This window comes from Mya arenaria, chromosome 7 (assembly GCF_026914265.1).
Source record: "Mya arenaria isolate MELC-2E11 chromosome 7, ASM2691426v1".
In the NCBI taxonomy this organism is placed as follows: domain Eukaryota; kingdom Metazoa; phylum Mollusca; class Bivalvia; order Myida; family Myidae; genus Mya; species Mya arenaria.
The window spans coordinates 41,655,286-41,678,074 of record NC_069128.1 but is presented as its reverse complement, the minus strand read 5'-3'; the positions used below and the strand labels follow the sequence as shown (position 1 = coordinate 41,678,074).

Here is a 22,789-nt window from a genome sequence, read left to right as displayed (position 1 = left end):
AATTTGATAGCATATCAGTCTAAAATAAAAACCAAATATTGAACAAAATAGATATAATAGATATGTATAGATATATCAAACCTATTGATACATTTGAACATTTGATATTTCAAATATTTAAAGGCTTTGTTGGAACAGCCTGCTGAGAAATTTCATTAAGTTCGTCTGACAGAATGAATAAAAAGTTGTATTTATAATAATTTTGTTCCTTTATTTTGTTTTATTTGTCAAATATTTACTATATAACCCCACTCAACAGGCAAATATTTTATCATTCAAATGCCATGAATTCAATAGGAGAAATTAACCCCACTTGAAACTTGGGGCAAATTTGACCCCCACCCCCCAGGTAAATTCACTCCATAGGTAGTTTTTTCATTTATATGCACCACCACAGTCAACCTCATCATAATACAAAAACATGAGCGGTCACAGACAGCTATATCCCCCGCCTCATGGGGCATTTTTTGTAACGAAAGCCAATAAATGGTAAGGGTAGTTTCTCAGGAACATAAGAAATGCGTAAAATTAAGAAAAGGCAATAACTCTTTCAAAAATGGTCAAACTGCAAAAGCCTGACAATATGCGCTGCATCACTTTATAGTCATAAACGTAAGAGAAGTTGCGAAGAAACCAATTTTAAATGTAAAATAAGCAAAGGGCAATAACTCTTTCAAAAATGGTCAAATCGCAAAAGCCAGACATTATGCGCTGCTTCACTTTATGATCATCAATCTGTGAAAGTTTGGTAGAAATCGCATGAAAAACATAAGAGGAGTTGCGAAGAAACCAATTTTAAATGTGAGACAAGAGATGTTTGTCAAACATTATGGCCCCCCTGAGCGCCATGTTGTCAGGATTATATGGACAATTGAATGAAATATGCATGGACCAAAATGACAGCTGATTTGTCGCTGACATTGGATGCCGTTGAGGCAGTTTTAAGATTATGACCATTCAAAGTTTGAGGATAGAGTGTGTTATGACCATGACCTTTGACTATATGACCTCAAAACCCATAGGAGTCATTAGCTGGTCACCAAAAATCTAAATGTTAAGTTTGAGGGCCATGGGTGCAGGCATTGACAAGTTATCACACAGACAAGCTTTTTTCATTCAAGGTCACTGTAACCTTGACCTTTGGCCCAATGACCCCTAAAATCAATAGGGGCCATCTACTGGTCAGGCCTAACCTCCAAGTCAAGTTTGAGGGCCATGGGTGCAGGCATTGTCGAGTTATCACTCGGACAACCTTTTACCATTCAAGGTCACTGTGACCTTGACCTTTGGCCCAATGACCCCTAAAATTAATATGGGTCATCTACTGGTCAGACCCAACCTCCAAGTCAAGTTTGAGGGCCATGGGTGCAGGCATTGTCGAGTTATCACTCGGACAACCTTTTACGCATCAAGGTCACTGTGACCTTGACCTTTGGCCCAATGACCCCAAAAAACAATAGGGGTCATCTACTGGTCAGGCCCAACCTGAAAGTCAAGTTTGAGGGCCATGGGTGTAGGCATTGTCGAGTTATCACATGGACAACCTTTTACCATTCAATGTCACTGTGACCTTTGGCCCGATGACCCCCAAAAACAATAGGGGTCATCTACTGGTCAGGCCCAACCTCCAAGTCAATTATGAGGGCCATGGGTGCAGGCATTGTTGAGTTATCAATCGGACAACCTTTTATCATTCAAGGTCACTGTGACCTTGACCTTTGGCCCGATGACCCCCAAAAACAATAGGGGTCATCTACTGGTCAGACCCAACTTCCATATCAAGTTTGATGGCCATGGGTGCAGGCATTGTTGAGTTATCACTAGGACAAGCTTTAAAATCATTTTACCATTAAAGGTCACTGTGACCTTGACCTTTGACCCGATGAGCCCTTAAATCAATAGGGGTCATCTACTGGTCAGGCCCAACCTTCATGTCAAGTTTGATGACCATATGTCCAGGAATTGTTGAGTTATCCCTCGGACAAGCTTTGGTCTACCGACGGACCGACCGACCGACATGCCTGTGCAAAGCAATATACCCCTCTTCTTCGAAGGGGGGCATAATAAAAAAAGGGCAATAACTCTTTCAAAAATGGTCGAATCGGGAAAGCCTGACAATATGCACTGCTTCACTTTATGATCATCAATCTGTGAAAGTTTGGTAGAAATCGCATAAAAAACGTTAGAGGAGTTGCGAAGAACCCAATTTTAAATGTAAAATAAGCAAAGGGCAATAACTCTTTCAAAAAATGGTCACTTCACTTTATGATCATCAACCTGTGAAAGTTTGGTAAAAATCGCATGAAAAACGTAAGAGCAATTGCGAAGAAACCAATTTTAAATGTAAAGTAAGCAAAGGGCAATAACTCTTTCAAAAATAGTCGAATCGGGAAAGCCCGACAATATGCGCCGCTTCATTTTATGATCATCGATCTGTGAAAGTTTGGTAGAAATTACATGAGAAATGTAAGAGGAGATGCAAAGAAATGAATGTGGGCCGGACAGACGCACACAGGCACACACACACGCACAGAACCGTGCCTACCATTACTATATATCCCCTCGACTTTTCAAGGCGGGGGATAATAAATAGATATAACCATTTCAAGCGTAAAAACAGTCATGGAACTTCATGTTAAAATTTATATACTTTTAGGGAGTGGGAATGTGGCCCCAAAAAAGCCCTCTAATACAAATAGCAAGAATGTTTAATACTCAAACTTAATTAGATAAATAACCTGAACCTCACTATATAAACTAATACTAGATACAAGTACATATCTTCAATGTTTTCTACCTCCCATATTGTGTTAAATACAAGTATCTTAAACATAGTTCAAAACAACGATTTGACACACGTCAAGATACTGTAAAGTGAGTCAGACATGGAGCATAAATAACTAACGACAATTTTATATAATGACTAAGCCATTATTACAAATTACCAATAATAAAAGTATCAAAATGTTCAGTAAGAATATGAAATATAACATGTAAGGCATGACATACACAGTACATAAATAGCAACAAAAGGCTAGATCAGGCCACTAGTTTTATATTTTATTTGACAAAAACGGCACACATTTTTCAAAATATGGGTAAAGCATTAACAATTCTAGTTCATACCCCTCAGCCCAGGTGACCTTTCAACCATTGCCCAAACTGACCTTTTGCTTTCTGACCAAAATGACCTTTTAAGGGAGAGGCCGGCATCTATCTGTCACATCCTTTATTTTATTTCAGATTCATCATGTATAAATACCAAGACAAAAAAAATTGGTTTGGTTACGATTAAATCCTTTTCTAAAACAGGTAGGGTAGGTTTATTTATATACCTTTTATTTATTCATTTTTTATAAGGCTTTAAATAGGAATGTTATTGTCATCATTGAAGCATGGTGTTTAAGTAATATTCTGTATAAAGCTTTAAAGGTTTCTAACTACAAATCAAAATACACACTTAATAAAAAAATTACCAACCGATTAAAAAAATGATAGGGTTGACGCCTATTTTGTATGTATGGTGGTAGGGTTGTTGTTGTTGTTTTAAAGACCCTAGAACTGTATATGTCAACCTCAATACCTGGCCAGTCAGTGAACCAAATGTATTTATAAGGCCTAAATATGAATCTGCTTGTAACTAGCATTTGGATACCCAGACTCCGTCAGGGAATAATGTTTCCCAACAGAATAGCCTCTTCTTACCAATAATTGAATGTTTTCAGTCCCTGGTAAAAGACAAACAATGTTGATGATTCATCATATAATCATTGCCTATGACCCAGATATAGATTTCCAATGCCCGGGCAAGATGACTTCAGCTTTTCAGTAATAATGGCTCCACACACGCTTTTAACCCAGATCAACTCATGTTCTGGGGTAAAATTTCACCCATTAAGAGTCTGAAAGTTTACAAAATCAATGGACATTTTACTGTGCATGATGCATGTTCAGGTTTTTTATCAAGATTTTCAGCGAGCAAGTTGTTCACTTAATTGCAGACAATATTGGTTCTTACAACGACAAACTTGCAAAATGATTCACCGACTCAATCTGATTTCCCCAGCGCAGTTAATTCATGAAAACATTTTTATCGTAAATCTTAAAAGTATTCCCTAATACCAAAAAATCATTTCTTAATAAAATTAGTTCTTCCGTTATCTGACCTTCAAATGCTGTTAGGGAGACTTTTTGGAGGCACTGGAATACATTAGATGCAATAGAACGCCTGAATTTTTCTAATGGTTATAGTGTTCTTTAGCATAAAGCAATTCGCTGGATTTATATTGCAAGAAGATACCTCTAGCAATTCCAGGGGAGAGGGGGAGGGGTCATCAACGATCCTATGAAAGATTTCGTACCGTTAAAAAATAGCTCCCAGGATTCTTGGTCATGAAGACACAAAATAGCTCCAAGGATTCTTGGTCATGAAGACACAAAATAGCTCCCAGGATTCTTGGTCGTGAAGACACAAAACAGCTCCCAGGATTCTTGGTCGTGAAGACACAAAATAGCTCCCAGGATTCTTGGTCGTGAAGACACAAAATAGCTCCCAGGATTCTTGGTCATGAAGACACAAAATAGCTCCTAGGATTCTTGGTCTTGAAGACACAAAATAGCTTCTAGGATTCTTGATCATGAAGACACAAAATAGCTCCTAGGATTCTTTGTAAAATGGCCCCTAGAAGGTTACCCTCCTACATGAAGGCACAAAATAGCTCCTAGGATTCTTGGTCGTGAAGACACAAAATAGCTTCTAGGATTCTTGATCGTGAAGACACAAAATAGCTCCTAGGATTCTTGGTAAAATGGCCCCTAGAAGGTTACCCTCCTACAGTACACTCAACGAGTTAGACCCACTTTCCTCGCTCACTCCGAGGGATAAAGTCGGTGATCGCGGGTTTCCTCCGAGGGTAAAACTGTTGCCCTCGCTAAAATTCCCCCGAGTTCCTCCGAGTGGCTGGCTTACCGCCGAGTTTAATATGAACGATAGCGTTGAGAATCGTCCGATTTTATGATCCCGCGGCGGAACTCCGAGTCTAATCAGATAAGCAAGAAATCATTCTTATTTAGAAGTTATTTATTTTTATGCTTATGCACATTGTTAAGCGTAAAAGATTCTTACATGTACCAACGTTTAATTTGTATTTATGTCCGTAAACGCCAACTGAATATTGTCTTGAATTATAAACATTGAATCATTAAAGTATATCCACTAAGTTATTGCATCATAAAGCAGCCAACTATTTACACGATTCTGAACCATGACCTCTGACGTCAAGCGCGTGATCAATACAATGTAGAATATACTATTTATTATTGGTGGTTAAAAATAGCTATGACGTTTCATGGAATTTTCCACAGAAAACGAGGCAAGAAGGCCTTCAAAACCATGCGCTGTGAACTTGGAACGCGTGTTTGACCTCCTGATTTTCCGAAAATGTGTAACTTAGAATTTCTCTGAAGAAATATGTTTATCAGTCATTAGCAAAAACACGTTTATAAGATGCATGTGCAACTAGTGAAATACGACTGCATTCTTGTGGTAAGCTAACTTAATTCAAAACGGGCAGAGGAAAAAGAATAATAGCAATTTACTGGAGCCGTCGTAATCGGTTGAAAATTTTAATATAATAAATATAACTTTAGCGTAGATTCTTATCTAGTGTCCGCAGAGTTTCGCGGAGTTAACCCCTCCGAGGAACGCCGAGTTCGTTATTCTTCGGTCGACTGATCACCCTCCGAGGGCCTTAAATTCAAACTCCGAGGAACGCGGACAGTCGATAAAATCATTTTGTTGTCCGCGATAGCAAAAATCCGCGGAGGGAAACGGAAAGTGGGTCTAACTCGTTGAGTGTACTGTACATGAAGGCACAAATAGCTCCTAGGATTCTTGGTGAAATGGCCCCTAGTGGGTAACCCACCTTTTGTGAAGACACAAAATTGCTCCCAAAATTCAGGATAAAATGACCTCATGTGGTTTACCCTCGTACATGAGGGAAACAAAACTCCTCCTAGGATTATGTATAAAATGACCCCCAGGGGTTTTAGTATATGTAGGGGTGTGATTGAGATGGCAACTGTAGGGCTGAAACCATTGCAGCAATGGGTTCAAAGGGGGTGAAGTACCATGCCACACAAGCAAATCTGGCTTTTTGGAAGCCTTTTAAGGGCTCTCCTGAATAAAGTTACAACCAAAAGCAACCAATTAGATTTCTTTTTATATATAATGTTTAGTTTATTTTATCCCTGGAACAATTTCATCCGCTGAAATCCGCGAATCCATTGACAAATCAGATTTCTGTACACGACAATTTTCATATGTAAATGCCATAAAACAGGAGTTGCAAGTGTAACATGAAGGCTTTGAGTACAACTAATATTACACAACTGGTTTGAATCTTTAGCACACCAGACAGTGGTCAAAATAAGCACCAAGCCCTAAACCATGCACTAGTAAATACTTTTCAGGTTTTCTCAAATTATTGATTTTATATAGAAGGGCTTGTTGATGATTCTTAATGGAAGCACTAGTGTAAAAAATTTAAAGCCTTATTTATTGACAGGCAAACCTTGATGATTCAATCCACTACTTGGAAGGGTAAGTTTTAGAAATGACATTTAATATATTTTTCTGGTGTATGTAACAATGACCAGAATACAAATGGAATTCGTCCACAAAATTTTGAAACCGAAAGTTTCGTCTTATGGTGTACACTTAATTGCTTTCTCGGGACACCATCACTTTTAATGATGAACAGTGAATTCTCAGTAAATGACATCTTAGGTGGCCCTAAACCTGGCCTTTAGGAGCATTGTTGTCCCATTCTGCAAACCAAAAGTATTTTTAAATCCCCAATTTCCTCTTCAGTATCAATACTTAAGACCCTTGAAATTTACTTGGCACACTCATGGTGTCATTGAGCCCATGATATCGGGTTCCCAAAGAGAGTACATCTTGTTTCCATGGCTTAAATCCCCCTGAGTTTATTGTTTGCCGCGAAGAGTAATATGATAGGTTATAAAGAAAACATTATTACTAATTTTATGATAACACAGCGGAAATCTGCATCCAATGAAGTGCTAGTTAAAAAAATAACAAATAAATCATTCTTGTTCATTTATTTTTCATTTTAACCTTATTAAAACTAATTAATGAGTTATTTCAAGCCAGACAATATGTTGTGCCTGTTTATTGCATCATAAAACAGCTGAAATTTTGACACAATTTCTGAACCATGACCGGTGATGTCAGGCCTGGATCAATAGCATATATTTATTGGTACAGTACATGACGTTTCATGGGATTTTCCACAGAAAACGAGGCAAGAAGGCCTTCAAAACCATGCGCTGTGAACTTGGAACGCGTGTTTAGACCTCCTGATTTTCGGAAAATGTGTAACCTAGAATTTCTCGGAAGAAATATGTTTATCAGTCATCAGCAAAAACACGTTTATAAGATGCATGTGCAACTAGTGAAATACGACTGCATTCTTGTGGTAAGCTAACTTAATGCAAAACGGGCAGAGGAAAAAGAATAATAGCAATTAACTGGAGCCGTTGTAATCGGTTGAAAATTTTAATAAAATAAATATAACTTTAGCGCAGATTCTTATCTAGTGTCCACAGAGTTTCGCGGAGTTAACCCCTCCGAGGAACGCCGAGTTCGTTATTCTTCGGTCGACTGATCACCCTCCGAGGGCCTTAAATTCAAACTCCGAGGAACACGGACAGTCGATAAAATCATTTTGTTGTCCGCGATAGCAAAAATCCGCGGAGGGAAACGGAAAGTGGGTCTAACTCGTTGAGTGTACTGTAGTTCACAGAAAATGAGACAAAACACCTTTAAACATGCGCTGTAGTTTTGAACATGTTTGACCCCAGTCACTTTCAAATAACTATTTGCCAAAATATTTTAAATAGCAATAGTTTTTCGGGTGTAATGTTTTTCCATTGAAATGCAAACAAAATTAATTTTAATAATGATTCTTATCCAGTTTCTGCAGCTTTTTCTCAGATTTGTTTGTATTTATAAGAAATTTTAACAAAAAACAAATGAAAAATTTAATAATCTTAAAGCATTCACATGTAACGCTGTAAAGGCAGAAGGGTACACATGCTGGTCCCCATTAGGACAGAAGGGTGTTACTGGAATTGGACAGGGTGCAGCAACCTTACAAAACTCTTTAGCTATAAAACCCTATTGTGGGTATCACAATCTGTCAATTGTTTTCATGGGGTTTTCAGAGTGCAGTAACATGACAAAGGGATTGTCTTGAATTTAAGGAGCTTTTATTAAACTGAATAAACAGTATATACTTATACTCCTGTTTACTGTCTTCATTAATGGAAATTATTTAATGCATACTGTTACATTTGTTTTATGCTTTTTGTCAGTGCAAACTTGCATGCAAAAAGCGCTGAGCACCAATCAAATTGCTTGATTTATTCACAGCAGACGAGGATCGTGTCTTATAATAGAACTGGGATTTTCCTTCATAAACAAAATAATGAATCGATTAACGTGTTAGATTTTATAGTCACAATTAACCGTTCATTGCATGTATCATGATATACCAGCCACAATTGAAAAATCACTAAAAATGTGTCAACATGACCGCCAGCTGTTTGATTGACAATGTTGTTTGGCCATGGTGTAGTGTTGAACTCTGATTTTTGTAGGAAAATAAGCACAAAGTTTGTGTTATGTGAACAACAAGAGACATAATCAATGGATATTATCAGATGTTCAGAACACGGCATCAAGTGAATTTAGTTTTTGCATTTTAAGTGTCTGTCCGTTAAGTACTCTAAATAATTTGCTCTAAAATGGATTCATATCAAGTTTTGAGTGCAAAAGAATATCTACGGATAAAGCATCATTTTATAAGTTACTAATTATCTTGAAGATATAACACTCGGTATTGAAATATTAAATACCTAATTTGAAAATTGTTAAGATATGATTATTAATCAGGGCGCGATCGCACAAACACAGGAACACTGGCAGGGCGCTTTAACCAACTGTGCTAACAGGGCAGCTGGTACTTATCCACACACACTGCACTCCAACTATGTGTTGGCAGCTGGTACTTATCCACACACACTGCACTCCAACTATGTGTTAAACCTTTAAGGCTGACCCCCGCATTCTTGCATCCAGTAAAGCAAACCTATGAGTCTCGAAACCATGTAACACTGCACAGTGCTCTTACCAACTGAGCAGTTGACTGTTTCTTACCAACATACACTACAATGTTAGTCTCCTGCATCCAGCCGACATTTCTCATCCCAAATTTTTACTCTTCATCGGACATCACAAATTTTTACTTTTGTCAATTTTTAAAACACATGACAAAACACTGTCAACTTGACTTTGCCATTAACTTTTAGCTTTTCATCGTACTACAATTTCAAAGAAAGCTGAATCTAAGAGATATCACAGAAATGTTGTTTTATTTTAAGGCATTATTAATCAAGCGTCTGAAGACCGTGATGCCGGTTGCGCAAATTCAGTTTTTTAGTCACTTTAAACAAAAAATATCTGAAAATTACTGTTTGTTTTCGTTGTTAATTAACTTTAAGAAATCGTTTTACTTACCATAACAAGAAGGTTTCATATAAAAGTTAATTTCTTTGTTTATTTTGTACTTTTTTCGCTATATTTCTGCTCGAGGAAAATGGCAGCTTAACATCAAAATGACGTCATCGGATTTTGTGTAAGCACAAGAATGCTTGTAATACTTGCAAAAAGGCTACACAGTACTATTTAATGTTGTAACGTTGATGAAGAGTGTCCGTGATAAGACTGAACGAGAATTTTACGCATTAAAGTTATTTCAATATGTTTCTATACTTATCAGTAGATAATTGATTATATTGTTTCTGTTACAAGATTTTTTGATTGATGTTTTTGCTTTAGGCTTAATTCAATCGTGACTCTTATTTATACCTGGGAGAAATTGGTCCCAGTTTTTACTTATTGAATTTTAATAATAACGAATACCCAAAGTATCCTTAGTTTATAGGGCAAATTACACCAATTTGGAAGTCACTACAACGTTCGTTTTCTTCTTCTTTTAATAACACGTGACAGGGACTTAATGGATCGTTATACCACCTCATACCATTAGCCTGTACTTTCAAAGGCTTATCTTTGTAGAGTTTGAAATTGAATGGTTCAGGATTTCAAAAACTTGCTTGACGAGCTTGATCTATTTGATCTACGGTACTCTTTTGTGCATTGCATTATTTGTACTTCACGATTGCGCAACGTTATCGGTTATATAGTGGTTACGTTCAACCAATTTTAAACTAACTTTCCTTATGTTGTTCATTGTTTCGTACAAAAGTCAAACTTTCACCCACTATAATATACATATCGTACAACACTAGATACCAGTGGCTATATTGCGTGAAAATCGCACAAATCACTATTAAATATACAGGACATGTATATTTAGTGGTCCATAACCTTATCCAATGGGGCAATATCATAATCAATAAAAAATCATGATATAATTACTTTTATTAATACATTTATCAGACTGAAATGGTAAGGCTTTGTCCCATTTGCGTGAAAGGACATACTTAATATTTATTTGCATTACAATGCATCTATAACTAGGGCTATGATTCACTTTTCGTATATGACATGACTCATGATTGGAAATAATATTATTGATCTTATCTGCATTGAATTAATGCTGGTATGTAATAATATTGATGTTATCTGCATTGAATTAATGCTGGTATGTAATAATATTGATGTTATCTGCATTGAATTAATGCTGGTATGTAATAATATAATATTGATCTTATCTGCATTGAATTAATGCTGGTATGTAATAATATTGATATTATCTGCATTGAATTAATGCTGGTATGTAATAATATAATATTGATATTATCTGCATTGAATTAATGCTGGTATGTAATCATATAATATTGATCTTATCTGCATTGAATTAAAGCTGGTTTGTAATTATATTGATATTATCTGCATTGAATTAATGCTGGTTTGTAATAATATTGATATTATCTGCATTGAATTAATGCTGGTATGTAATAATATAATATTGATCTTATCTGCATTGAATTAATGCTGGTATGTAATAATATAATATTGATATTATCTGCATTGAATTAATGCTGGTATGTAATAATATAATATTGATCTTATCTGCATTGAATTAATGCTGGTATGTAATAATATTGATCTTATCTGCATTGAATTAATGCTGGTATGTAATAATATTGATCTTATCTGCATTGAATTAATGCTGGTATGTACTGTCGGTTTTTGTTCAAGATCGATGGTGGCTTCATTTCTGCGCTTTATCGTTTTACAACGGGACAAACTACAAATCATAATGCTTTTTTTGTTATAAAGACATGAAATGGTTTAAAATGAGAATTTGAGTTGATTATTATGCATGCCACGAGGTTGTTATCCCATGTTGTATAATAAGGAAAAAATACTTTAAAATGCATGATTTCTTGGATTAAGCGTCATGAGGTCTTGAGGACAAGGCCATGCACTCGGCCCTATACTGCCTCCGATTATTACCAATACAGCGCAGATCAAGAATGACACTATTCCCATGGCCAAACTCTTATCTAAAACGGGTTTCGAATGGTTGGTCAACACGGTTTTTCCTTTGCCAGGTAATCCTCATTACATTTGCGAAATAAAGACCAATCGTTTTTCTCAAGAAGAAGAAGAAGAAGAAGAAGAAGAAGAAGAAGAAGAAGAAGAAGAAGAAGAAGAAGAAGAAGAAGAAGAAGAAGAAGAAGAAGAAGAAGAAGAAGAAGGATGAAGAAGAAGAAAGAAGAAGAAGAACAACAACAGCAACAACAAAAAGAAAACAACAATTAAGAGCAAGAAGAACAAGAGCAAGAAGAACAAGAAGAAAACAAGAAGAAGCACAAGAAGAAGAAGAAGAAGAAGAAGAAGAAGAAGAAGAAGAAGAAGAAGAAGAAGAAGAAGAAGAAGAAGAAGAAGAAGAAGAAGAAGAACAACAACAACAACAACAACAACAACAACAATGACAACAAGAAGAAGAAGAACAACAACAATGACAAGAACAAGAAAAGTTGAGAGCAGGCAAAGTTCATTGATCATTTTTTGATAATTCAAGGGCCATAACTCCAGCGTTTATGATGCGATATAGCTGTTTGTTGAAACGATCTAGATACTATGCCAATACATATTGAAGCCAAGATGAGAAATTATTGCTCCAGTTATAGAGTGGACAACGAGTGGACAAGAATTTAGTTAATTTTTGAACATTCAATAGACATAACGATGGAGTAAATACATGAAGTGGGATATGACTGTTGATCAAATTATGTGGAGAAATTATGCCTACAAACATTGTAACTAAGATTGGTAAAGATTGGATAATGAATACTTACATTTTAGAGCGGACATGGAAGTGTGACACCATGGATGGCGACGACGCGGATCATGTCAACGTCAGACAATGTGATCCCTTTTTTTGTCTGTAATGCTATATAGGCGACAAAACAGCATGTCTCAAACGTTGTGCTTAAAATGCACATGCCAGGGCGCAGCTCGACTGAAAACTGTTGTTCGAGATGTCGGGGATTCTGCCACTCTGGGGGACATACTTTGCTTTGGTTACCTGCACTTACCTTTCATTAACTTGTTGTGCAGGGTTCGCTGGGTACCAGACAAGGGACATACCCTCACCGGAGTCTTATAAATAAAAATTCGACTGCATTCATTATCGTTTTCTTTCGTGTATTTTTTTTTGGAAAAAAATGTAGGCCGCGGCCCACATGGCGTACAGGTAGCTACGCTCTTGCGTGTGAATTAAACGTTAACATGCACGTTTTTTTATGCCAACTTGAGTAAAATATTTCAACTTGCTTTAAGTAAATAGTTTACGACATCCCAGAGTCTGTGATCTTGTTCAACGGAATGTATTGCCAAGTGTTTTTTATGCGACATCCCGTTCTGGAATTTCTCAGTAATATGTGTAGGCGATTATGACCAAAAATACCCCGTCATTAGTATGGCATTTGTGATTGAAGTCTGCCTTACGACCAAGTATCTATTTAAGGCATTTCCGACGGCGAAACTGTGTTATTTACGTCCACCAAGCGGTGTAGAAGAGGACTCGCTGCAATTAAACATTAATTGGGAAGTCAGAAATGACGTCAGAGCATGTCAACCCGATGATGAGATTTATTGCGAAATTTGTGGCGGGAACTGATTTCTTTATAACCTTAAACCACAATACTTGAACACACGAGAATGACTGCAAAGGAAGAGAACATTTTGTCATGAAATTTAGCTGATCTGTTTAAAGCTGCACTCTCACAGATTGAACGTTTTTACAACTTTTTTTTTAAATTTTTGTCTTGAAACGAGCCAATTTATGCGAAAATGCATGGAAACCAGTGATATAAGACTGCTGACAATAAAATCAATTCACAGATTTTCATACTTAAGTTGTGTTTTATGCATTTTTCTTAAACCATTAGTAACGGTTTTAGCCATAAAACATTACTTTTCGAACACATTTATGAAAGTCTGCGATCTATTCTTTTGTCAGCATTCTTATATCAGTATCAAATTTGCTTAATATTCCAAGACAAACAATAAAAAAGTTGTCTAAACGGTAAATCTGTGAGAGTGCAACTTTAAATAGATTTTATAGGGCCAAAACATGGAAAAAAATATAATTGAAAAGTGAACGAAATCAATGTTTAAAATAGAGCGTTGTTGTTAATTATTAATTAAAATATGATAGAAAATGCCAAATTTTGCTGAAGATGTTTGTAACGTTATTAGAACAGGAATTATTTTAAGCTTGAATTTACTTCTTTTAAAATGAGGATCTTCCAGTTTTTGCTTGGTGTTCGTTCATAAAAGGATGTAAAACAATTAAATTTTAGCAACGTTCGATAAACATGTTTCCAAAATAAAAATCTGTGAGCGAATCTCTTTAAAGTCATCAAAATTATTCACTCCTGCTAGGCACCCTTCTGCACGTTCCATGTTTGCTTAAGTGCTAATGGAATTTCTCTTTTAGTGTGTGAAAAGCTCTGGTAAGTCCATATTGGGCGTTTCATTTTGGAGGAAAACTACGAAATTGACAAAAAGCAGTATGGCAATGACTCCTGCTGAATCACTGCATCAAACAATGACATCGATGTGGCTTGAAGCACGTAAGGAGCTTGCCACATCTAGCCGATTTTGCTCGCCGGAGCAATACCGGGGCACAAATTTGGCATTTTTCTTCAATTACAGAACGGTAGTATATCATCTGGACATCCTCATAGCATCGGCGAAACTTTTTTAAACACGGCATGCTCCAATATTTTTGCCGTTGCGCTACCGGAGACTATAGCGGAAGTATAATGACAGTACTCCGGGATGGCTTCGTTAATGTTAGAAAAGCAACGGAAGGGCCCCTGCGGCTCTCCGATGGCTTCAATGTGTACCGTACTTGTACAGATGTGAAACCGTAGTCCTGCCGATGTACTACCGTTTTTAGCGCGGTGAAACCGTTCTACTACCGTACTGTTACCGTACATCGGTAGTACAACGGCAGCGCAACGATATCATTCCGCCATAACTCCGGTCAACAGTGGAACATCGGCGCCTCAGTTATACCATCTACCCCAGAAAAGTGGTATTTGATATCACATCGGCTCTTACGCCGGTACTACATCGGTATTGCTAGGGCCACTTGGTGATTTTTCAACTGCCATTTCGACGTAGCCCGCCGATTTTCTCGCCGTTGTAAATTATGTGTTACTAGCTGTTAAGGCCCGGCAAGGCACACCGGTAGCTTGTGACAGGCCTTTAATCAAAGTATAATTAGTCATGAGGTCATTTAGAAAAGAAATATTTGCAATTTGAATGTTTTAAAAGGGTCTTTTTAATTAGAAATATACCCGGAAAACGCTCCCATACCCATGCTGTAATTTTATTTACCATGGTATCACCCCTTTCCACGACGATATTTTACATATACATTTACATTGTACATGTACTTTGGCCCCAGTTCTGTTAAAATGCCGACGACGGGCCTGTCTTTAATTTGTTTTATTTCCTCTTCCTATTACTGATGTTAGAGCATTAATCTTCAGAAAAAAAACTTTATAGACAAATGTAAATCTTTTTTTTTGGATACACGTTAAGCTAGTCGTACCGAAACTTTATAGTTAATGATGGGCTTGTGTAGAATGTTAATGATCAATAGTAATAGTAAATGCGTTCTGTTCTGTTCTGTTATTTTTGAGCCGTAAAACAAAATATCACAGCCACACTTTTTGTAAATCGATTTCATTGATTAACACAACGCAAATGTCTGAACTGTCAATAATGTAGAAGGGATAACGTATTCAATTTTGTTCACTCGAAGAGCACCAAAACAAGAGGAGTTACTTGATATAATGTCTAAACCGCGCCTTCAAGAAGGAAAAAACGCCCAAATTTTCGGCTTAGAAAGAACGAGAAGAGATAGGGAAAACAGTCAAAAGTTGAGTTAATATGTGTGTAATATCATTTTTGCAACATGGAGGGATGACAAATCACTATTTCGAATGAAAAAAAAAATTGAGTATTTTACGCGATACAATCAGATAAACTAAACGTTCAGTGATAAATACCAATAGCATTTCTAAGGCTAAGTACTGAACACATAGTGCTTATGCATTAGCAACCACAACAGTAAACAAACGTAATATGTATGTGCAATGACTATTAATTCCTTATAACCATGAATGCGTAATAACTTCATTCCTATGTCAACGTAGTCAATGCAATCACAACGCAACAATTTACGATCGGTGCTTGATCTAGCAGACCTGGTACTTCCACAATATTCCCTCCTTGTCCAGGAAGAATCCCGGAAACACGCGCCGCTCCATACGGCGCCAACGGCCTTCCTTTTCGAATTGGTCCATGAGCGGCTCTAGCCGCCCACGATACTCCTCAACCGACTCCAGGTGCTGGAAACGCGTCACGATCACTATTACGCCACCTACGGATGAGAGGTATGGGGATATAAGAAAACAAACACATTGGATCGAGTGCAGTGAGTAAGATGAAAATATAATACAATACTGAAACCGTAGGAGCAAATTCAGCAGCAAGAAGCACTGTGGTCTTGCTTAAAGGCATAGGGAATAAAACTTAACATACACAAAAAAGAAACAAACAAGACAACGCAAAGCTTACATATTAAGTATATACACATAGTTTATCAATAAATGATGGGATGACATCTTTGAAATCGTGATTTGGGTTTGAACAAGAAAAATGAATGATAAATGCTTATTTAGTAACTTTGTCAATTCCATGTAGGTTTCTGCATATTGATCTTCTTTATTTCTAAAAAATCCACAAATCACTCTTGAAAGTGACGTGCAACCCAGATATATACAATTAGACAATGGCATAATCATGGTGCTTTGGTTTAAACTTACAATACAGTCAATTGAAATATGATTGCAAAACCGATGGGTTTGCGACACAAAACGCTTTGCCCGAATAGTATAAAGGGAGACTATGACAAATAGACTGACAGCTGAAGGCAGAGGTTTTTCTTCTTTAACTCGATCGCAAAAATAATGAAGAACGTTAGACTAATACTTTCCAAAAAGGACAAACAAAGTTTCCACTTACCCGACCGACACTATTTTTTCGTCCCGACCCTATTTTGTTTTGCATTTAGTATGGATGTTGTTGTTTTTTAATTTCCAAAAAATGTGCATTCTTTTGAGTGAACATGGAACATGTTAATATTTGACCATTTTATACTTGGAATTTCCTACAATATTTATGTACCGTGATATTTGTCAGTTTGGTACAAAATCCGGTTTCTCAAAAAAGAAAGTAAAACGGTATGCCTACATATCTAGCTACCTATCCTTATTTTGGAGATGGTAGTGGAAGATTTGTTTGGCCTAGTGTGCTACATTATCTTAGATTTGCACTCATGCAATTGGCGGCACCAACATTTAATGTTGGGTTACTCAAATGTTAATTAGTATATTCACTCACAAATTGCAAAGACAATTACAGGAATGCCAAGTTTTTGACTATGGGATTCAATTGTCTCTTGAACCTTTTTGTTCTATGTCTGCTTCTTTTTTAAATCAAAATGCATACCTGGTTTTACAAGGCGGATCATCTCTGTGAGTGCGCAACACTTGATGTGCCCCTCCCCCAGACCCGCGCTCACTGTCAGCACGTCATAAGTATCTAGAACGTTCAAAATGACAATGAATTATTAAATATAGCTTAGAGATGCACGAATTAAATTAACTATGCATTGTTTGGATTGGAAAGTGTTAAAATTGTGGCAGTCTTAGTTGCCATCGACGCAAATTAATTCTTTATAATATACGACAAACAATAAATATCTTTAAAGATGAACGTCGTAGATGAAATGATGTTGCGGTTTGTTAAAAAAGAAATATACTAATAAAACACTATTAGAATACTGATTGACATAAATATTTATATATTCATGTATGACAGTCTTTACTGTATACTGTAGCAAAAATAAAAAATATCCAATTTACTATTAATTCAGAAATAACATCTTGCGCAATAATAGTGTCTAAAGAGAGCGGCCGGTTAATAGTTCAAGGCTATCTTTTAATGATAAATACTTCTTCTTATGGTTGACTGTTTTTATTCGTGATAGATAAAAAACAATACCAGTACGATTTTAATAAAAGGTTAAGCGCAACAAAAGGAATGAAGATAATTGTGTTCGTCAAAAATATTCATATGAGACCTGGGTGTTAGGGTTAGAACACGAGCAAGCGTTTGAATGAATACAATAACTTCATGAATTAAATGAAAGCGATATGAAGAATGTAGTTGTGTGACCCAGTTATGGGCTATGCATGTATTTAGACGAGATTTGTTTGACCAACTTTTAAGAGGAGCGCAATTGGGTCAGAAGTTTCTTCCGATACAATATTTTCTATGGTCATCAAAGATATCATTTCGTTTAAGACGTTTATATAGGCATAATAACGACCTGGTTAAAATATTATTGTATTTTCAAGATGCATGTACACCCAGTTAATGCTTCTCCGTGTAAAATATAATCCGATTGGTCCAATCACTAGGTCAAAGACCAAAGGCATAAACCTACGACGAAAGGAAACACACCGATTACTCAATGGTAGACAATCGTAACAACTCGGCCATCTTTAGCAAGCTTCAATTCTGTTGGATAATGTCCGAGGTGTTCCGATTGAGTAGTTCGAGCGTTCGCGGTCGGGGGTTTAAACTTTGGCCTCGTCAAAAAACCTCTAACTGTTACGCAACATTGAACTGTGGCGTTGATTATGATCTGGCTTGACTGGGGTGCATGTTCTACCCTTTGTCTTAAGAAGGTGAATATCATCCGCAAATTTTATGAAAATCCGCTTAGGAGTTTATGAGATACCGAGCAGACACGAAGTCTATGGCGCGAACGTTTGACCTTGGACTGTGACCTTGACCTGGCAAGCATGGAATGTAAGTTCTGCACTCCATATAGACGTGGTGAATATTTGACCAGCTTTTCATAAAACCCATCAAATGATGTTTAAGAGACTGAGCGGACCGGAACGCTTACATAAAATCTTTGGCTTAGACTTGTGCCAAATCGACCTTGACATTGAGCCTTGATATTGAGTCGGCATGTTTAGAATGTGCGTTCTGCACGCTGTCCCGATGAGGTGAACATGTACCGAAAATAAGTGAACAATTTTCATGGGGTTAAGGAGAAATTGAAGAGACATGAAATCTACTCGCACACAATTGACCTTAAACTGTGAACTTGAGATTGAGCTTCATGAACATCCTTTAAGGGATTTTAAAGATACGAGGTGACACGAAATACATGGCTCTAACCTTTGACCTTGAACTCTGACTTTGATCCTTAGCTGGCGCGCTTGTAATGCACGTTGTCTCAATGAGGTGAATGCATGAATCAAGGTAACGGATATATGGAGCCGATATGAAATCGTCTCGCACCTTTGTCTTTAAATGTAAACTTGACCTTGAGCCGGCGCGCCTTGAAATTGGATATTGCATGCCGTGTAACTATTTACCCAAGTTTCATGAAAGTATTTAAGCGGGTTTAAGAAATATGGGGCGGAAATGAAATATATCATTTGTACCTTGAATTTTGACCTTCATTTAGAGCGGTGTCTCGACAGTGATGAATATTTGACTCTAATTTCATGTCAATCCTTTAAAGGGGTTAGCAGATACGGAGCGGACACAAAATCAATGGCGCGAACTGAAGGCTTATTTGCAAATGAAGGGCGTATTAATTTCTCACTTTCGGGTATATCCAGAGGTTGGTCGGTTATAAAGGCGCATATATATTTATCGTACAGCTCCCTCTCCCGGGCCTTGGCCAACATCCCTTCCGATGGATCCAGGGCGTCCACGTGCCGGAAGCCGTGCGCGCGCAGCTGAAACAGGGGGTGGAATTTATGATTCTGAATTAAAGTTCAATGGAATCTGCTTGGGTCAACTTCAACAAGCGCAAATAATTTTATTCTTATACATTTATTGCTGTGTTTTAGCTACACATGATCAGTTTTTCTTGCGTGTGTACGTAAATCTTAATGAACGCTATGGTACTTTTTTCATACATTTCTCAGTATTATTTCCAGTTGTACTCGCTGTTTAAATATTGTTAGTTTTTAAATTTAATACTTAATAAACGTGACTGCCGGGACTTTTTTAGGATTGAATTTGAGTGTCAGAGGGTCCGTGGACTTGTAACATGCTCCTTCCCATGAGCCAATAAAAATGGTACATACGCTCGGGGGCTCTCCCCCGATAATGTTTTTGCCACATTTACAATTTATTTGTAATTGAAACTCAATATATTTCTGTCATTTATGTTTGCTTGATTTCTTAGTGAATCCGAAACAGTTTACTTAATTATTAGAATCTAGCGAACCTAATTTCTGCATCCTTAATACCGCCAAAATGGCGCGGAATTCGTCGTAGCACAAGGCAAAAGAAACCTTTGTGTCCCGAACATCATTTCAAAAGGCTCATGAATGTAGTAGGTATTGCTGTAATCTGTTTGAGGCATATTGTGACCGCTCGAGTTAGCAAAAAATGAATAACAATAAGAACCAGCAACGGAAGTCCTGAATTACTCACCCGGTCTCCGCTCATGCCGGTTCCGGCGGCCACGTCCAACACCCGCGCCTCCGCTCGCTGTACTTCAGTCAGTCCATCCGCCGCCGCCTCCGCCGTCACTATTGGCGCGTTGTACACGTCGGCCGGAAGTTCCTATCGAGAAAAGGAACGTATCAGAACTATCTTATTCAAATCAAAACTTATAATAGATCCCAACACTCCTTCATGAAGTTACGCTAAGAGCATCTGAGGACATCGTACACGGCGAAATGAAATCACGTGAACGTCACGATATGATTTCAATGAAGTTGGTATGATAATGGATAATAAAAACAGCGTCCTATTTAAAAACGCAAGGAGTAACAGTCGTATTATACCAAATATACCTTTTCATACTCAAGGTCGCCCGCCCACTTGCTGTAGAATTCAGCCACTTCCTCTGGGGAGATACCCTTTCGCATGACAGTGGCGATCTGCTTGAATACGTGGCTCTGCTCGGGGCGCTCGTAATGTTCCCATTCCTTTTTGGATAGGTCCGCCATGTCGGTTAGTGCTTACACGTGGTTAAAGTGCTCGGAAAATGTTTGAGCAACTGCCAAATTAAAATTGATTATCTATGTTATTAAATGTATTTACGGTGTCAAATGATGAAATCAGTGAAACAGAACGGGATTCTTCACTAGGACCGATTTAATAAATCTTTGTCGTAAATCTTTGTCGTAAGGCTTAAGATTTTACGTTTTTGGCGAAAGCTGCGTTTTAATAAAAAAAAACATACTGCAATAACAGTTTAGCGTACATTCGGAACTCCCCGGTCATTTTTGTCGAAAACAGTCCGGATTTATTTTGAAAACTGATACGGTCATTCCTAAAATCGTTTGCCATTTTGTAAAATTTCGTAATGGAATTGTATTATGTACATATACACAGAAGCATCAAGTCACTCAAATATTTCTGTGTTAGTGCTGTTAAAATGGGGACACATTGAAGATTGGAATTTGCTGTACAGTTTCCGACTACAGAAAAAGACGAGAATGGGACATTGAATTTGGCTTGTTCGTCTGAATACAATACAGTTATACCAACATATCGCATACAATTCTAAAGGGCATTGACCCCTCTTTTCATGTCACCTATTTAAAAATTGATTGTTTCTATGTTGGTTAAGCGATTCGACAAAAACTGAACTCTACCGTGAACTCCGGTAAGTTTGAGTTACATACCTTGTTTCTTTCTTGTATATCAAATACATTAAATATCTTCAGATGTGTTGTTTAACACATTATATGTACCCAAAATGATATTAATCAACATTTTAGACACAAACAATGAGCCAGATGTCTTTGTATATAAAAGGAAACAGCCTTTAGAAGCCAGTATTAAAATTGCACCAAAAGAAATCAATGCTATATAGTACATTTTTGGATTTGTAAAAATGAGAGATCTCATTCAGCCTTATTTAGTTGAAAATATGTACACTTTATTGCAAATGAACGCTTTGTGAAATCATGCATGTATTTTAACAAGGTATGTTCATCAATGTACATGTGTATGCATATATTATATATAAACTTTATAAACCAATTATTATACATGTATACGTACGTATTTTTGCTGCAGAAAAAAAGTTCAATATGTATTATATACGCTCCGTTCAACTACACTCACTTGTAATCACAAGAACATTGAAATAAAATTAAAAATGGCAGAACCAATTTCAAAGATAAACATTTCACATCACGATCTGCGGTTCAGAAGTTACTAAATTCGATCAAGGTCATATCGTTCTGTTGTAGGTTATTTACATGCAGGGTTTCCCATGCGTAACGTTCTACTATCTGCCGCTACTAACGATTACTAATACATAGTATCAAAACCTTTCAATATATATTTTCTCACTCTTAAACTTCACATAAACTTAAATTGGCGTTTGGCCAATTGTTTGTTCATAAATTTCACGCAGATGCACCAAACACTAGTTGCATAGGATCAGTACGTTTCAATCAGTCTATTTTATCGCCAAGGCGAAGTGTCAGGAAACGGGAGCATACACCTGGATCTACTTGAGATCCTTTGCGTTTTGAACCACAAAACACCATATTTTTATAACTTAATTTCATTGGTTTTGTGGTACCATATTCACTAACGGATCCGGGGGATGGGGGCACCCGGCGCACCTTACCCCCCTAATTCGTCAAAAGTTACTTTTTATTTCAATATAGGAGAAAATGGTTTATAAAAAACCCCGCCCAAAATGCACCATTTCGGACTGGGAATTGTTAAGAAAAACTGCCGTTGATCACTCTAAACCAAACAGCTGATTTTATCAATTCTACGTTAAAGCTGCACTCTCACAGATTTACCATTTTGACAACTTTTTTATTTTTTGTCTTCGAACGAGCCATTTTTTTGCGAAAATCCATGGAAACCATTTATATAAGACTGTTGATAAAGAAATAGATCGCAGATCTTTATATTTAAGTTCATAAATTGATGTTTTATGCATTTTTCTTAAACCGTTACGGCATTAAACATTAATTTTCGAACGGAAATGTGCAAATCTGCGGTCTGATCTTTTGTCAACAATCTTATATCACTGGTTTGCAGATATTTACGCAAAAATTTGCCCTTTCCAAG

At 37.0% G+C, this 22,789-nt stretch overlaps 2 protein-coding genes across 5 annotated transcripts in view; both read right to left on the bottom strand.

Annotated features, from left to right (window-relative positions):
- The window catches only part of LOC128240274 (cAMP-regulated phosphoprotein 21-like), a 69,430-nt gene extending 59,712 nt beyond the window's left edge, over nt 1–9,718 (bottom strand). Inside the window, exon 1 of the mRNA XM_052956836.1 lies at nt 9,602–9,718. The gene's annotated coding sequence lies outside the window, so the exon portion shown is untranslated. The remainder of the gene's footprint in view (nt 1–9,601) is intronic.
- Nucleotides 9,719–15,253: 5,535 nt separating this feature from the next.
- On the bottom strand, nt 15,254–22,270 carry LOC128241550 (methyltransferase-like protein 27). 4 transcript variants are annotated; one of them, XM_052958557.1, is made up of 6 exons: nt 21,758–22,270; nt 20,539–20,724; nt 20,174–20,305; nt 19,332–19,467; nt 17,153–17,245; nt 15,254–16,022 (listed from the first exon to the last, which is right to left on the bottom strand). In XM_052958557.1, the coding sequence occupies exons 2-6, from the start codon at nt 20,692–20,694 to the stop codon at nt 15,838–15,840; spliced, it is 702 nt and encodes a 233-aa protein (XP_052814517.1). In that variant the 5' UTR covers nt 20,695–20,724; nt 21,758–22,270; the 3' UTR covers nt 15,254–15,837. The 4 variants fall into 4 exon arrangements, with proteins under 4 accessions (XP_052814517.1, XP_052814518.1, XP_052814516.1 ...); XM_052958558.1 differs by having other exon boundaries at nt 21,821–22,270; XM_052958556.1 differs by having other exon boundaries at nt 20,539–20,744; nt 21,821–22,269.
- Nucleotides 22,271–22,789: the final 519 nt, after the last annotated feature.